This window comes from Pinus tabuliformis, chromosome X, assembly GCF_031772625.1.
Source record: "Pinus tabuliformis cultivar Carrire ecotype Pingquan chromosome X, CPIR1, whole genome shotgun sequence".
NCBI classification, from domain to species: Eukaryota; Viridiplantae; Streptophyta; class Pinopsida; order Pinales; family Pinaceae; genus Pinus; species Pinus tabuliformis.
In genome coordinates this window covers 349,498,128-349,516,988 of record NC_142308.1, presented here as the reverse complement: position 1 = coordinate 349,516,988, position 18,861 = coordinate 349,498,128, and the positions used below count along the sequence as shown (strand labels likewise).

The 18,861-nt window shown below is 38.8% G+C and overlaps 1 protein-coding gene across 1 annotated transcript; it reads right to left on the bottom strand.

Moving 5' to 3' along the window:
• Window positions 1-1,616: 1,616 nt before the first annotated feature.
• On the bottom strand, window positions 1,617-16,073 carry LOC149139899 (putative pumilio homolog 8, chloroplastic). The gene is made up of 6 exons (XM_089450850.1): window positions 15,786-16,073; window positions 14,757-15,682; window positions 14,309-14,471; window positions 11,212-11,375; window positions 10,643-10,901; window positions 1,617-2,429 (listed from the first exon to the last, which is right to left on the bottom strand). The coding sequence occupies exons 1-6, from the start codon at window positions 16,071-16,073 to the stop codon at window positions 2,322-2,324; spliced, it is 1,908 nt and encodes a 635-aa protein (XP_089306976.1). The 3' UTR covers window positions 1,617-2,321.
• Window positions 16,074-18,861: the final 2,788 nt, after the last annotated feature.

Sequence of the window (18,861 nt, the reverse complement as noted above, 5' to 3'; positions counted from 1 at the left end):
TTTCTTTGGCTCAACCTGTGTCTACAAACAAATTTCTTTGGCTCAATTCTAAGGCAAAAATATCACTTGCGTAGTCCACCTAAAAGCTGGATCTATTAAACATCAAGAGGGATTAAAAAAACCTGTGTCTACAAACAAATTTCTTTGGCTCAATTCTAAGGCGAAAATATCACCGGCGTAGTCAAACTCAAAGCTGGATCTATTAAACATCAAGAGGGATTAAAAAACCAATGCAAACCTCACTGCCTAAAGGAGACAGGTTTAAGCTGAATCTAAGCTAGATTTTTTACATTGTATATAGAATCTATTCTTCCCTGCTTTGGTCAAGTATTTGGCATCATACATTAGAATTTGGTTATTAGCATTACCTGTTGTCATTAGTATTCTCTCCCCCGGGCACATCCAGCAGAATCATTCAGCCCTCAATCAGTGTGAAGAAAAAGGTCGACGGGAGCACAGCAGCAAGAAGACTTTAGGAGGCACAACAGCATTTAGTAGGCAGTCTAGTGATTGAGACACATGAATGCACCATTTCTAGGTTAGATCGTCATTTTGAGCAGGTTTTCTATCTTTGGGAGGCACGTGTTTTTTTCCTTAACCTGGGAAGTGCTGTTTCAATTCTAGTTTAGCTGCAGTTACCATTTTAGAACCTGCATGAGGATGTTTCTAGGTTTAGGTAGGGTGCAGATTTCAAGGACAATGGTGCGTGCATGCATGCGTTGACTCGTGTCCTTGAGCACACTTTATTCTGGGCAATTACATCCATGCAAACTAGGCACATTCTTCTAGGGTATTAGGGTTAGGGTCTGCCTATTCTAACTTATGCCCATATATGGTCACCACATATAGGCATAACAACCCAAGTTACACGTGAATGAAAAACATAACTATGAACATGCATTACAATATAGCCTCCCTTGGGCTCGAGGGTGGACTAAATAATTGGTTGGGAACACTAATCAAAATGACCATAATAGAACACTTTGGAAAAAAAAAAATACCAATGTAAAATGTCTCTTGTCCTGATTGGGGTTATTTGACTATTCCTCGTCCCCTTTACTAATTATGTCAAATAATGATAGAATTCGCACCTTCAAATTTACTCCAATAATTATATAATCCCCTAGCCAAGGTCACTTCATGACAAATCACAGTAAGCATGAACACTTCTCATAAAGTATCTTAATGCATTCTATGGAATAAAATCTTCAGTTCTTTAACTAAAGCCATAATTCAGGCCTAAATTTGTCACAAGGTCAATATGCCATATTGCCTTAATGCATCCAGAACAAGGGTAGAATGGGTGTTGTATTCTAGTGTTCACAACGAGATAAAACTGCATCTTAATCCACTGCTAACATTGGCAAATCACAACCATAAAGAGAACAACTAGTTCGCCAGTGAAACGTGAAAACATTTAACAAGGCCTTTCTTTCGCAACATAATTATTCTAAAACAATTGATTCATGCAAGACACTAGAAACTCGCTTCCAATCTCTCAAACCTGCCTCGTCGCATTTCTTAAATATTTCAAGAACAAAAAAGGATTTCATCAGTACGCTCCACGAAATCCAGTTTACCTTAAACAAAACAATTAATAATGCAACGAGACAATGTAAGAAATAATTCGTATATTATCTTTGGAAAGTTACAGTTTTCATGATACAACAGCAGCATAGCTCTTGGCATTATATCCAGGAAGCTATAAGAGAAAACAGCTGATACATAACCACAGACAGAAAAATGTCCTTACAAGCCTGTCTGTGGAACACTCATTAATCTTTGTATCTAAAATGATTGCTCTATAGGACTTCTCAAAAGATATACACTTTTGGCTGCAAGTGACACTTTCCCTGGGAAAAAACAGCAAGCCCAAATATCACACGTAGCAAAACATTGCTGAAGCCCTTTGAACATCTATTGCCCCCTTTTCCAGTATTAATGTATTTTCTTGAATGTTCTGAGTTAAGAAACATTTGTCTACTTCTCAGTCCCCATCTTATTTTAATGTATAGCAGGGTCACTAAAGTGAAAATTGGTATTCACCTCATGAAGCAATTACTGATGTGATTCGGTGTACAACTGTGAGCCGATACAGGCACTCGTTACCCTCCAATCTAAACAACAAATACAGTGCTCTTGCTAGCCACAAGATCTTATTACGAGGCTACACATTCAATACTTGATTTTACATGCCAATCAAACGGCAATAAAAGAAAAAATAATCTACAGTCTACAAAATGTGGCACACTGATGAGAACGTTGGGTGCCAGAGCTGTATTCTATAAAACCACGAGTCTCCAAAATGACATGTATACAGGTTACTTTTTCAAATTGTTACGTGAAAGAATTCGCTTGCCAAAAGGACTACCGCGCAAAGTTGGTAAATGTGGCCGAATTGCATCAACCAATGTAGAATGAAGAGAACCCTGCAAGGAGAAAAAACACAGAATGATTTAAACTAGCAAATCAATTGGTCCATGCATTTAGTTATTGGAGAATTAAACTGCATTTAAATATCATATAATATTCATATTCTCAAGAATATCAACAAACAAAATGCATAGTTACCATGTTAAAATTGGCAACTAGGGCCAAACTCCTTGTGGGTCATCTTATTTATGGCAGCTGATATTTTTCTTGGATCCCTCTCATCGAGAGGAGTAATATTGATCTAAAGATCATCCGATTCCGATAAGTACTCATGAAATTATGAATTTATTTGTGTTATAAGACAATTCATCAAGGTCGGCCAGCAACTAAACAACACCCACATGTGCTCAACGTTTTAGTATAAAAGGAGATGACTTAAAAGTCATTTCACACACCTCTCTTGATTTCTCTCCACTTATCTTGGGTTTTAGTGGAAGAGAAATCTAGGAGTAGAAGCCCTAAAAGCAGTCCTAAGGAGGAAGCCCTAAATACAATTCTAAAGTGGATGCCCTAGCTGCAGTCCTAAGGAGGATGATCTAGCTCTCAACGCAGCTATGGAGGAGAGATCTAAACGTTGTCCTAAAGAGGCCATGACACCTAGTCGCAGTCAAGGAAGGATCTATCTACGCTAATCTAAAGAAGACTCACACACGCAGTCAAGGAGGGTTAGGTGCCCTAGGTAATAAGGGATGACACAGCAATCTTATATGCTGTCCTAACCTGGCTGTTAGGGAGGCCGAGGAAATTCTGGAGAGCATGATTTGGAGAAGACATAAGAAGGAGAACTCGCATTTTGGAGAGGAGATCTTATGTTCAGGCCGTAGGTTAGTAGGCACCTCAGCGAAGGAGAAAAGGCTAGGTCTGTAGCCTTTTCATGACTGTTTTGAGGGCTACACAACCAAGCAGGGGGGCTGAGTCGTGTAAGACAGATCTGGGCAAATTGTGACGAGTTTGAGGGTTGTCTTCCTGTGATCTAGAGCAGCAGCTGCTACAGCAAGAGACCGAGGCCTGTTCTGAAGTAATCATAGGGCTAGTTGGAGAGTCTTCGGGCTAGGAATTAGCCTTAAGGACAGCGTGTTGGAGCAGCAAGCTTAGAAGGGAAAACCGCAGTTGTAGGAACTGATTGGAGGGGTCATGTAGGTGTTGGATCCTAGATGAGGATCAGTTTGAACCAGATTGTTGGGCAGACTGTGGGAGCCTAATTGGTGGCTGTACATAGTGGTATGGTACATGGGTATTTAGTGCAGCAAATTCATGGTGCTGCTAGCAGTGGCATAATGGGACAGCCATGACATTGTGCAGCAGTGGCACAATGGGACAGCCATGACATAGTGCAGCAGTGGCACAATGGGATAGCCATGACATTGTGCAGCAGTGGCACAAAGGGACAGCAAGCATGTACAGCATGGTGCTGCACGATGAAGTGCAGCATGATGACGAGATGCAACACAATGATAGGTGAAGGAGTCGCCTTGGAGAATCAGTTGAAGCAGCATGTCTTCAACTGATCTCATGTATCATCTTGTTAGAGATGATATATGTTCTTATCTAACAAGTCAAAGTGTTGACTTCTGTTGTAAATGTACTATCTCTCTCTCTCTACTAAACTATTGAAGAACATATAAGAAGAATTGATCAAGGGTTCTCCCACATTGGTGTTTGTCCCTGGCTAGCGCCACATCTTGTGTCCTCTTGTCCTGGCTTGTTTTTAGCGATTTATGTTTATGTTCTATCTGCAATTTACTTTAATGCTGATGTGATTGCTAATCTGGAAAAGATATTGAGCTAACTGTGAAAATTTAAATAAATTGCTCTAAGCATAGAACATCCCTAAACTTAACATGGTATCAGAGGTGAGGTGAAGACAATGCCCAAGAAAAAGTGAAAGAGCAATCACCGAAGACAGTTGGGAAAGGACAAAAGGATCAGTGGATTCCTCATCCCTCTTCAAATTCACCGAGAGTGAAATCGAAGCAGAGAATATTATCAGAATAGCGCAGCGGAAGCTTCTGATGACCTACCTAAAAGATCACTGTATTGGGAAGTCCAGATCTAAGGGTGGAAGGAAAGGCAAATGCCTTGGTTGTAATAAGTTCGGTCATTATGCGAAGGAGTGTCCGAGGTAGGGACACATCACTTGATGATGATAACAATCATTCTAGGGACATCTTCAATGATCAAAGGAATGACAAGTGATGCAGGTCATCAAGGAAACAGCCGACTCTTCAGAGAAAGCAAGGAACCCCAGGTATGAAGAATCAAATGTTGTTTCTGATAAGATAAAGAAGTGTTATCTTGTATTGGCCCTCTCCTTCATATTCTTTGGGAATTTGGCTTATTGATTGTAGTTCTCCAAAGCACTTCAACGGATAGAAGGGTGCTCTCTCTAATTTGGTAGAGATGGGAACAATCGTGAGATTATACTTGGAGCCGATGCCACCTATCTTGGAAAGGGTGTAGGAAATATTACCCCTCAATTGAATGAGGGTAACTCGATTCATTTACAAAATCTCTTTTATGTACCTGATCGCAAGAAGAACCTAGTATCCATTTCGGCAATGGAAGTCAAAGGTTTCAAGGTGGCATTCATCAAGGGAAAGGTACGTATTTGAAAATAGAATTTTCAAAAGATGCTTTTACTCATGGTTTCAGGGTTGGCAATTTGTATCAAGTTGCAGGATGGTCCATTGGGGACCATGTTAGTTGACACATCTCATCTATAGCACCGGAGGTCTACTTATTATAGGACCCTACACGATGTGAGTCAAATGGTGATTGGGATGCGTAAATTCAAAAAGAGCATGAAAGTACATGCCTGAGATGTACCAAAGGAAAATCTTACAAGGGGACCATTCCCCTCATGTAGTAGGTCCACAGGTTTGGAACAACCCGAGAGGTTTGAGATTCATGATCAGGAATCTCATGTATGCAAGTGGAAGAAAGCCCTTTATGGCTTGAAGCAAACACCCCGAGCATAGTATGAGAGTATTGATAGCTATCAGATGAAGCTCAAATTCACTAAGAGTGAAGCCGATCCAAACCTTTGCTTGAAGGTTATGGATGATAGACCTCTCATACCGGCACCCTCTGAGGACAACCTATTTCTAACAGGTGCAGACCCTCTCATTCGCAGAAGTAAGAGGGAGTTGGATTCCAAATGTGGAATGGTAAACTGCAAGCCGGGACTACCTCAAGGATCTTAACTTTCAGAAGTTATATGGTAGTGATGCCGAACTAAATTTGAGAAATGCCTCTGAGTCTCATAAACTCATTCGTGTTGATGTTCTTGGTGAATTTCTGTCCGAACATATGATTTGCAGTTAGTATGATGAGCTCATATATGGTTGAGCCTCAGTGGAGTGGTGTCAAGAAGCTGCATGATTATTCGAATGTTGACTGGGCAGGCAGTGTGGAGGATCGCAAGAGCACTTCCGAGTGTTGGTTCTCTTTGGGTTCTATTCGATATCCTGATGAGCAAGAAGCAGAAGTCGGTTGCTATAAGCACCACTGAGACCGAATACATAGCTACGAGTATGATCTCGTGTGAAGCTACTTGGTTGTGGAAGCTCTTTAGCGAGTTGTTTGTACACATGATGGATACCACCAGGATCCTCTGTGTCAAGCAAGGAGGGGATTCGATTGTTGAGGAATCTTGTATTCAATGATTGTGCTCGCATATAAACATCAAATACTACCTTATCTAGGATATGGTATGTCGATGAGCGAGGAGGCTCTATCGCATTGAGACTGATGTACAGGTCGCAGACATTCTGTCAAAGCCTCGGGGAAAGGTCAAATTTGTGACTTTCCCGAACAACTTGGAGTCGTTGAGAGACCTTCTTATAGAGGTCCTGCATGATGCATGCATTGAGCTCTGGGGGGCTTGGGGTGTTGCTTGGAGCAACAAGTGACCATAGGGTGACTCACCCTCCCCTAATGGTGCGCTGTGTACAGGGTGAATGGCTCAATCATCCCTTGTGATACCCCAAGGCGACTTAGGGGCAGGATAAATGGTTCTCTTATCGAGGCATCCAACCCATGCAATCTGGGACTCATGGGAAGTACCTCTGATTTGGCCAATGAGTAGGGAAATGGGGTTAGGGACCATAGTAGTACTATCGATGGACGCATCGTTGTATCTACTGTACGCCCTATGCTAGGATGACCTCCATTGATCTGGGATCAATGAAACTGATCAAGGATCAGTATGAGTGGTTTGAGACTCTCTTGTGATATTGATCTGGGATCAATAAAACTGACTTCGGGTCAATAGAGAATGGTATGAGACATTCTCGATCAATTCTTCTTCTTCATGGTTCAGCAAAGCAAAGCAGAGCTTAGTAGAACAGAACAAAGCAGAGCAGGGCAGGGCACTGACGGCAGAGATAGAATAGTCGGACATATGGATCAGTGGATGGAGTTCTTCCTAGTTGAGAGAGATGTTAAAATTGGAAACTAGGGTCAAACTCCATGTGGATCATCTTATTTATGGCAACTGATATTTTTCTTGGATCCCTCTCATCGAGAGGTGTAGGATCGATCTAAAGATCATCCGGTTCCCATAAGTACTCATGGAGTTATGAATTTATTTGTGTTATAAGACAATTCGTCAAGATCGGCCAGCAACTAAACAACACCCACATGTGCTCAACGTTTTAGTATAAAAGGAGATGACTTGAGAGTCATTTCACACACACTTCTCTCTTGATTTCTCTCCACTTATCTTGGGTTTTAGTGGAAGAGAAATCTAGGAGTAAAAGCCCTAAACGCAGTCCTAAGGAGGAAGCCCTAAAGTTTAAACGCAATCCCAAGGAGGAAGCCCTAAACACGGTTCTAAAGTGGATGCCCTAGCCACAGTCCTATGGGGGATGATCTAGCTCTCAAAGCAGCTATGGAGGAGAGATCTAAACATTGTCCTAAAGAGGCCATGATACCTAGCCGCAGTCAAGGAAGAATCTATCTACGCTAATCTAAAAGACTCACACACGCAATCAAGGAGGGTTAGGTGCCCTAGGTAATAAGGGATGACACAACAATCCTATACGTTGTCCTAACCTGGCTAGTAGGGAGGCCAATGAAATTCTAGACAGCATGATTTGGAGAAGACATGAGAAGGAGAACTCGCATTTTGTAGAGGAGATCTTATGTTCATGCCGCAGGTTATTAGGCACCTCAGCGAAGGAGAAAAGGCTAGGGCTGTAGCCTTTTCATGACTGTTTTGAGGGCTACATAACCAAGCAGGAGGGTTGAGTTGTGTAAGACAGATTTGGGCTACTTGTGACGAGTTTGAGGGTTGTCTTCCTGTGATCTAGGGCAGCAGTTGCTACAGCAAGAAACCGAGGCCTGTTCTAAAGTAATCAGAGGGTTAGTTGGAGAGTCTTGGGGCTAGGAATTAGACTTAAGGACAGCGTGTTGGAGCAGCAAGCTTAGAAGGGAAGACCGCAATTGTAGTAGAACTGATTGGAGGGGTCTAACAAGGACTGTTAGGAAGCCCTAACCAGTTTGCTGCAAACATATCAGTCCTCAATACCGTGAGCTGAGTCATGTTGTCTATGACATCTCTTGTAGGTGTTGGATCCTAGATGAGAATCAGTTTGAACCAGATTGTTGGGCAGACTGTGGGAGCCAAATTGGTGGTTGTACATAGTGGTATGGTACATGGGTATTTAGTGCAGCAAATTCATGGTGCTGCTATGGTATGGCAAAGCACAATGGGACAGCCATGACATTGTGCAGCAGTGGCACAATGGGACAGCCATGACATAGTGCCATAGTGCAGCAGTAGAACAACGGGACAGCCATGACATTGTGCAGCAGTGGCACAATGGGACAGCAAGCATGCTGCTGCACGATGAGGTGCAGCATGATGACGAGATGCAGCACAATGATAGGTGAAGGAGTCACCTTGGAGAATCAGTTGAAGCAACATGTCTTCAACTAATCACACGTATCATCTTGTTAGAGATGATCTATGCTCTTATCTAAATAAGTCAAAGTGTTGACTTCTGTTGTAAATGTACTACCCCCCCCCCTCTCTCTGCTGAACTATTAAAGAACATATAAGAAGAATTGATCAAGGGTTTCCCCACATTGGGGTTTGTCCCTGGCTAGTGCCACATCTTGTGTCCTCTTGTCTCAGCTTGTCTTCAGCGATTTATGTTTATGTTCTATCTGCAGTTTACTTTAATGCTGATGTGATTGCTAATCTAGAAAAGATATTGAGCTAACTGTGAAAATTTAAATAAACTGCTCTAAGCATAGAACATGCCTAAACTTAACATACCAGGTTTGCGAAATAGCATGGATAAAAGAAATGACATTCAAAAATGCCAAGAAGATTTGAAGGTTCAGTAAAAATGAGAAATATACTCTTGTAATTGTGATAGCAAAAGAGCTTGAAATTTAAAAAATGATCAAAAGCATTTAAGTACCATCTCTATTAATAACATAAGTTGAGTGTTCTTGTGCATCTCAAACCTGGATCTATTAAGCATCAAGAGGGAAAAAAAAAAGCCAAGTGCAAACCTCACTTTAGAATAGCCAAGTTTAAGCTGGATCTAAGCTAGATTTTTTTACATTGTAAATAGAGTCTATTCTTTCTTCTTTTGTCGAATTTTTGGCATCAGACATCTGAAGTTGACATTTTTTCCATTTTAGTTATTGTCGAATTTTTGGCATCAGACATCTGAAGTTGACGTTTTTTCCATTTTAGTTATTGGCATTGTCTGTTGCTCAATAAGTATTCTCTCTGGAGGACACATCCAGCAGAATCATTCAGCTCTCAATTCTGTGTGCTGCGGAGATGGCAGGGTGGACAGGGGCACAGCAGTAAGAGAAGCCCTTAGGAGGCACAACAGCATTTAGTGATTGAGGCACATGCATGCACCATTTCTAGGTTAGATTGTCATTTTGAGCGGGTTCTCTGTGTTTGGGAGGCACATTCTTTTCCTTGACCTGGAAAGTGCTGTTTCAATTCTAGTTTATTTGCAGTTACCATTTTAGACCACAAATTGTGCATAAGTTTCCAGGTTTAAGTAGGGCACAGATTTCAAGGACATCAGTGTTGACTTATGTCCTTGAGGACACTCTACTCTGGGCAAGTACATCCATGGAGGATAGGCACACTCTCCTAGGGGATTAGGGTTAGAGTTTACCTATTCTAACCTAGCTGCACCCATAATGCTGGTTCATAATTACTCTAACCCTAATCTCTCCCAGTATATAAAGGAAAGGTAGGACACACCACTGGGCCAGTGAAACAATCTAAATTTTGAGAAGTCACTTTGTATTTTTCTTTCAGTTAGTAGAGACAGGTGTGATTGAGATCCTGCACATTCAGTTTGCAATCCCAAATCTTTAGAGCAGTGTGTGATACAGATTAGGTACTATACTGTTTGTTGTTCTGATTTTCCGCTTTATGCAGTGTCTGCATTTTTGAGTTTACAGTCCATATTTTGAGTATATTTAGGACTATAATATTTGTTATTCTGATTTTCTGCATTATGTAGTTTCTGCACTTTTGAGTTTACAGTCCAGATTTTGAGTATATTCTGTCTGAAGTTGATAGGTGTTTAGAGAGTTTTCAGATCCATAAGTCTAGATTTCAGATTCATAGAAGTGCAGATCTGTGTATCATGAAGTAAAACTTTACATTACCCACCCATGTGACACATCTCGTTTGCCCCACGCTGTAAGAACACTGAGCACCATATAAGTGCAGATCTATGTACCATGCTGTAAAACTTAACAATACCCACCCACATGACATCTCTTCCACCCCAAGCTGTAAAAGCACCATGTTTTTCTTGGTGTAGTTTAACATTTTCTGCTCCGAAAGAATTGCTAGACAGAATTTGTTTAGTTTCTACAGAAAAATTGCACTTGCAATGAATCCTATTGTAAAATTCCTTCCATGATAGGTGAGGAAGAGCTATCATTACAACAATTTTTTGGGTTGTTTTGGGCACATCAATAAACTGTTTGGGTTGTATGTGAACTAAGTATTGATATTAGTCCCAGGTACACAAATGCAAGAATCATCTCAAGCATTAGCATACTCTGTAACCATGCAAATAGTAGATCTCCTAGTAGGAGAAAAATAACCAATATCCAGCATGACAGTAAATAATATGGCTACATTTTCTGATCACTCTTTTTGCAGCTTCCATACCAGGCAAGGAAACTATGAGGAAAGAGAAAGATTACCAACCTTTGACTCCTTTAGAGCACACTGGATGACATAGTTGGCAAATGGATCTTGAAGAAGCTGACCAAATAAGGAACTGTTCACCAACTCCAGAATTATGCGTGCACAGCCCTCATCTCCAGAATTTTTCAGGCAAGTTTCAATTACATTACTGCTGTATTTTTGCATTGAAAGCTTGGCATATTCACTCTCGAGGTGATTTATTACATCTTCAATCACCCATGGCATTTCCAAAGCCAAGATATACTGCACCACATAGTTGCTGCAAAAACATATTTTAAATAATTAGTAATCATAACATCGTTTTTTAAAACCAAAATTAAACACTATGCTCACTTAATGGACCAAGTCAGCAAGCTATCTGTTTGCAATGTGTATATACAAACAAGGAAAACAAGCCATCAAACAGAGTATCATTTATGACAAATTCAGATATTAATGTATATATCTTCAGGACTGCATCAAAACTCCACACAGTTTCCTAAGCTTGAAATATGAAAACATTAACAGTGTTGTTATGTGTGACAGATGTGTTTAATAACTACAACTTGTTCAAGTTATCATCGTAGTACCCATAAGCATCTTGAGAGAGGGAAAATGCATTTGCAGCTATTTCAGCAACCAAACGTTGTTGTTGTGCTCCAATTGAATAATCAATGCATCGCTGAAGGACACAACACCCATGCTTATGTGTTGCAATCTCAATGCAATGTTCTACTGCAGCATCAAAAAGGAACTGCCATCATAGACAATAAACTATCATTTATCATGATATTAAAGAGCACTGTTACATGTTACTCAAACCAGCACTTCAATTTCAGCTTGAAACCCAAATTAAATTAACAAAAAAAAAAATGTTGTCCACTCTGCATATAGAAAACAAAAATAAGAAAACCCAAAACTTAATATAATAATAACCACAAAAAAAACCCTCCCCTACTGTTGTTATTGTTATGCCTTAGTTTGAAAAACTTAAATCCTTGACATTGCATTGCCAAATTTATCAAAGTTTTGAAGTTTGAATACTGTATGAAGCCAGAGTTTGATTCTCATGATTTTCAGCTCTACCCTGATTCAAAAGAAGAAAAAAGGTTAAGTTGCTTGCTTAAAGGGAGCTATTCTTGTAATAAGAATTTATTTCAAAAAAAGAAGGTTCCAAAAAGTCAAAGATCAGAAAAAATAAAGCCTGATACCATTTTTTTATCAGTTATTTTCACATTCAAAAAGATGTTTTTTTTGTTCACATAGGCAGCTGGTCCATTAAGACGAGATGAAGAAAGGCAGGGTAAAGAGATCTGGTGATGCTGGTGAAAACTAATCATTCTAGACAGTCTTTTTCTTCAAATCAATGGAGACAAACCAAAAACTAAAACTACTACAGAAGTATGTAAATATTTAATACACTTGTTAAAAAATCCAAGCACAATAATGTACTAATAGGTAACTGGATATGTCTACAATAAGTTTGGACAACCATAATTTGAGGGATTCCAAAAAGTTGACTTCATTGATCTAACCATTCCCTTTTTAAACTTCATCCACAATTATTATGCTGTTGAAATCTTGTGGGCTTCTTACAAGTTTCATACATAGTTTCCCAATATTGTGGGCTAAAGGTCTCTACAAAACACCCGTGGGATGATCTGGGTTCAGTTGAATAATGACCTGATGAGCAGTGGAGGCAGGAGGGTGCCTTACACGAAGGAACTGGTTGAAATAATCCAAGGCATTTTTGCATGCAAATATATCACGCTATTAAACAAATGATGCCTTTCCATCATCTTACGCAGAGGTCGTCTTGTGCTCCATAACGGTAGCCTATTAATGTGAGTTCTGTGGAGTATATACACATTTGAATCTGATACTTCACAACTTAACAAAATACTAAATACTTCAGCCATCCACATTCAACAGCTAACTCAACATTAAGTGGCCTACAGATAAATAACCTCAATTATCATCAATAGAAAGTTTAGTGACATCGACAAGTGTCACAGTTGTTATTGTTGGGCTTATCTATAGTACAGCTACTTAGTAAATCCCTATGAAAATGACCATCATGGTAATAACATACCATATTTTAACATAAAATGTATTAAATGTTACCACAGTACTCATTCAATAATTACTACATAGATTTTATGGACAGGAGAAGCATGGAACCTTCTGCTCCTTGTCTTGTACTGTCATCTTGTACTTCAGAAACCCAATTAATAATAATGTTAAATTTAACATGAAGAAAGAAATACTATGGATACTCTATCTTGGAAATCCCACTGGGAGAACTATGGTTTTGAATGCATGTATATAAGTTAGCAGGTTGCAACTTTTCTTATTATTTTTAACAAATAATAAAATACTGGTACAAATAAGACATAGTTATTTTAACACTTGCGACCTAAGTTGCACGTACGGGGAAACGAGTATGAGTTCCCGAAACAGGAACGGGTACGAAAAGTGGCCCCCCAGATTTTGGAAACGGGGAAACACAATATATATATATATATATATATATATAGGACATTTAAGAAAAATGTGTGCAATCATAAAGCATACATGCTAGATTTATTACATTATGATTAAATTGTCAATTATCAATGCATAAACTATAAGTCTCTAAATTTACATCACATTTACTCATGAATGATCAAATAATGAAAATAGCAATATCCAAAATCAGCCACAAGAAATTTCTAATTTCTTGTCTCGTGCTTGATTGGGAGTCTCCCCCTACATAGTCGAACGACCTTAGTGCTCTTGATTAAATACAAGTTCCATACCCTAAGTGCTCTTGATTATTGGGAGTGTCCCCTGCATAGAGGGCTTTGTTCTCTTGATTAAATACAAGTTCCATACCTTAGTACATGACAAAATCCAATGGAAACATTGCAATCCTCCCAATCCTGAAAAACAAATAAGTCTGCTGGATTTTGAGTGAGATCTAAAATTCTACTTTCTCCATATGAAATCCAATGAAGGCGAAACCACTTTCAAACATCCTGAGTCATTTCTTGGTAATGTTAAAAATTTAAGTAAAAGGAAATGGGCCATTACGGTACGAGTTTCCTCATTTCCGTTTCATTTCCAGCTGGAAACAGACCCCTGGGCAACGTTTCCTGCAACTTAGCTTGCGACATTTGCATTTGTTCGTTGTACCACTAAATCATTATTTTTCAGTGAATGCTTATTCTGTTAAAGGTAGTGGAGACAGTTATAGAATTATTGCAGGTGAAGTACTTAAGATGAACATGAAGTTATCAGTATAGATGTCACATAAAATTTCAATACTGAGAACCTTGAAAAATGGTGACAATTTCATAACCCATATATAGTGGTAGTACGTATTCACAAATCAAAATAGTTCCCATTTTGTGAGTTACCAACTTCCTGCCTACCTAATCCTGCATTTAATTCCATAACATTGCATCATGCAACTGCAGCATTTATAAAAAAAATAACAGCCCAGATTTATGATTGAAAACAAAACTATCTGGAACAAACATATATGCAGAAAAACAACAGTGGAAAGAAAGGAAACGTATGGACAAGCTGAGATGCCATCTAAAGAAATGGTAATTACGAGTGCTCATGGTGAAGAGTGAGAATCTATATATCTAAAAATAAAATAATGTTATGAGTGCTCATAATGAAGAATAACATCTATATAACCTGGTTTTCTGCACTGTGAAGCCGTTGCAAGCAACGCTGCACGACATGATTTCCATTTGAGTCCTTTATGAGAGTCACAACACCAGGCTTAAGCGAGGATACAACCATAGAAACCTCCTGTGGAGTCTTAATAATCTCTACCAGTTTCTGTACAGCTCGAGTGCTACAAGTTTACAATAATAAACAAGTTAAACTACTGCAAATATACAAATTGTAGCTGACAGCCTCTGACAGTATGAGACACAATTCACGCTTAGGCAGTTTGTCTGGTCTAAGAAGCAATAAGTAAACAAAATTAATCAAATACGAAAGAGTAAGAATAAGCTTCAACGAGATAAAACACTCATTGCACATATGATATATCTAAATTAGCAAAGTTACAAGCCTTAAGTACAAAAAGAATTGCACAATTGATACTCAACAAAATACAAGTGCTGCAATTACTTACCCATGTGTATTGAGAGATATATTAACAAGTTCGCCTGTTTCCTTAGTCACTGCATGAAGAATTCGCATTCTCTGATCTTCAGTACAAACTTCTAGAAGTTTTTGCACGAGATAGTTACCAAATTGATCTGTCATCAATTCTATTATGTGATCAATAATCTCCAAAAATATCTTCTCCACATCTTCAGGAGATCCTTCATCAAACTTCCTCTGCAGAAAACGACAGCCATTCTGGTCCATTGCTGTGGAATAGATCTGTCCTTTTATTTCATCCAAAGAAGTATACTTAAGCTGCTGCTGAGAAGTCACTAAGGATCTGAGAGGGATTTCAGATTCTGTAATCTGAGGTGAAATGCTTCTATAATGACCATGAATGTCCAAATTAAATGGCTCAGAAAGTAAATGTCCGTTTGGCAACGTCTTTCCATTGCATCGTCCATTGCTTGAAGCCTCCTTTTCGCTTCCTGAAGGAACTGGATTGATGGTTGTAATAGAGTTTATACCTCGGGAATGATTTCTAGTCAAAATCTTTTCTGGAAAAGCAGGTTTCTGTTCGCATTCCAAAATTCCTCCCATCTGAGGATCCTTAAATGGAACAGAACTAGGCTTCAAGGTTCTACCATTAACAACTCTTTGTATCTGGCCATGATAAAAGGGACAGTTTTCCCCTCTGCTACAGAATCCTTGAGCATGATATCGACATATATTCCCACTTTGCACAGAACCTTCTAACTGATTGCATGAACCCAGCATACCATGTACCGGACTGGCCACCCAGTCTCTTCCATTGAAGACTTCTCCTTGCAGTTGGGTACTCCCCAACGGTGGCTTGAATTGTACAACACTGGGAACTGAAGAATACAAACCGTGTTGTCTTACAGTTCTGTTGGAAGAATCACCAACAAAAGCAGCGATTGGGGAGAGCAGCTAGTGCCTGACCGTGAGTCTGCTGCAACAACATATATTCCTGCTGCGTTCTAAAGCGCCCTTCTTCCTCCATACGCTGCCATGATGGCTGCATTCTATTGACTTGCTGATGCAGATCAGAAACAGAAGGCTGGCATGATTGAGGTTGCATGAATGGTCCAATTGAAGGATCAAAGTAATAATGCTGCTGCAAGTTGCTGTCAAGAGACATAGAAGGATTTGCCAAAAACTGATAGCCTTGGATTCCAGGCACCGGAGGTGTTGCTACAGAATTCACTGGAAATGACTGCTGGAAGTCGAGTGATCCCAGTGAAGATGTTTTAAATGGCAATCCCAAACCATTCATGTATGTATCTGTGTGATAAGCATTTTGTTTCAAAACTTTATTCATTGTCTGAGTTTCTGTAATGGGCAATATTCCAGTCCCTACGCGTTGAACATCGCCATTGCGGTGATGGTTTAACTGGGAGGATTGATCAATACCATATGACACAGTTCTTTAGGAGCTAAAAGAATTAACATCCACATTCAAGTGCATTGGCAAGGTGGTTTTCATAACATCAAAAGCAGAATAATTTCCTGCAGAATAACTATGACCATTCTGCATCTCAATCCCTCCATTGACATTATCCACCAAATTTACTTGCCTACTATCCCCGCTATTCCCATCCCCATTCCTGGTTTCCTTAAAATTAAGATTACTAAACACCGCTACAAGAGATTGATCATCAAGAAGAGCATGCTCAACCCCATTCTGATTGACACCCAGGTCAGGAAAAATATGCTGCTGAGCTGGCAATGAAACCCCGCTCTTAGCCACATGTTGCTCTTCGACTTTCAATGGGGATGATTTCTGGTCCAACAAGAGCTGGGATGAATTCCTACTGTCTGATGATGAAACTGAGCCACCGTAATAGGAAAGGGAACCGGAGGAAACAGCATAAAAATCCCCAGATAAAACAGACTCGCCTTCGGCTTCGTCTTTTGAAGAGCCAACACTCCGCCCATGTGGAGGCGCGGAGGTCGCTCGGGGAATTTCCCCCAGAAGCATCTCAAACTCTTCATCCTCTTGCACACTGACCTTCCTATCCATCATATTCACAACGCCAACTAGCTCTATCTCTGCCCAATCTAATTTTCTTAAAGAAAACACAAATAGCAAAACAATCCTATAACACAACACAACAGAGCTAACAGAATCAATCCGTGGCCAATTCAAAGGGTATTTCTTTCTTTCAGGTTTGCAATTATACTTGTATAATCACAAAAACCCTAGATCATAAACCCTAGAGAAAAGCAAAACTCGGGACAGGAGCTACACAGAACCGAATGAAAGAACGCCAAAAACTGATGAAACCCAAGGATCGGAGCACCACGACAAACCTTGATAGACGCTCGATTTGCTTCTCTGCAGAGAAATCTCCAAATTTGGGTCTTAAACCCTAGTAAAACCCATCACATTGTCAATGAAATTAAAGAATCGGAGAGACCTTCTCCCGGGTAATGCCCAGAATTGCAGAGGAGGATAATCAAAATTGAGAATGAAATGGAGCAATGCCTAAATATATAGGCATCGTTGTGTGTGTCCGTGAGGAAGAGTGTCGAGGAAGATGGCAAAAATGCTGCAGCGGCCACAGCAGCAGCGCGAGCAGCTCTATGGCCTACACCATTTTATGGAAAATCTTCCATTAAATTAATCTTGGGGAACGGTGAGAAATCCCTGCTTTTGTTCGTGCTTTATGTCTTGGTTGCTTTTGGGGGCTTTTCCTCTTTCTTATCGACCGAATGTTTACCACGGAATGTTTACTGGACACCTCGGTTGGGTTTAAATATTTTATTTTTATTATTATCAATAATTTAGGAAAAAAATTAAGGTTTTATGTGATTCAGTAAGAGGTGTTTTGGGTTTGGAATACGTCTTAAAATTGTTTTTGTTTGGTTAAGATTTTGTTTTATTTGTTTGGTTAAAATGTTGTTTTTTCCTGATGTAAGGAAACAGGGTAACGTTCTAAGACCACTAAGTAGCAAAAGTCTATCGTCTACCCCTTTACACACCACCAGTGAGTAAGTTATTCTAGGTAGAGACCCCTAAGCAACAAAAGTCTGTCGTCTACCCCCTTACACACCACCAACAAGTTATTCTAGGTAGCCTAGTTTTCCTTGAATAACAGTGATGAGTCAGCCTGCATACATAAATAACACCAAGAGATAATAATCCTCAATACTAATTTAACAACTTAATTAAAATAAATTTTCTACTCATGAAAAATAGATATTTTTAAATTTTTTAATACTAAAAATAATACATAAACCTTTACATCATAAAGATACTTCTAAATGCACCCTCAATCCAAAAATAATTCATCATTTTCTAAATCCATTAATATATAAGCAAAAGTATTAAAAATTCATATAATCCAAAACAAACAATCACATTAAAGTTTTAATCCTCATTAGAAGAGCTTATGAATCAAACAATTGCATCATAAGAGTCCATAAATCTTTGAATTAAGGTTTTAGAATTATTAATAAAATAAATCTTTAAATTAAAGTTTTAGAAGCATTAATAAAAATATTGATATTATATTGATATTAGATTAAACTTTTAATACTGGTCAGAAAAGTCTATCAATCAACAATCATATTAAATTTCTAATGTTAAGTTAAAGTTTATAAATCTATGAAATAATGTATTAGAAATATCAATAAGTGATATTTTATATTGATTTTTTTTAGATTTATAATCACATTGCGCAGATTAGTGTTGTTTTATGTATTCATATTTAGTGTTGTTTTATGTATTTATATTTCTTTATTATTATAAAATGTTTTTTAAAAAAGTTTTATTGTTAAATGTGTTTAGTTAAAGTGGTCTATGGGCTTTTGGATAGATGATGATTGGGTGTTTTGTTAAGGAATTTTTTGATGTGAAGTCATTAGTTCAATTCCCCGCCTCAATTGGGGTGATATATTGGACATGATGAAGATGTAGCCTTGTCAAGTTTCAAAAAAAAAAGGTGACATTTTTACAATGTTTTTTGTTTTTACGAGTATAAATTAAATTCATGTAAAGATATATTTGTTTTTTTTAACTTATTTGTGTGTGTTTATGTTTAAGACTTTGGTGATTTTGGTAAAATGGAAATATATTGTTTATAATTAATTAATCAAAGGAAAGA

Excerpts from the sequence above, each read along its gene's own strand:
- LOC149139899 (XM_089450850.1), bottom strand. The coding sequence starts at position 16,073 with ATGAATAAAGTTTTGAAACAAAATGCTTATCACACAGATACATACATG. Across the intron at positions 10,902-11,211 it reads CTCTCTCAAGATGCTTATGG|CAACTATGTGGTGCAGTATA; the intron begins GTACTACGATGA and ends ATGTTTTTGCAG. Across the intron at positions 2,430-10,642 it reads GTGCTCTAAAGGAGTCAAAG|GGTTCTCTTCATTCTACATT; the intron begins GTTGGTAATCTT and ends TTCTCCTTGCAG.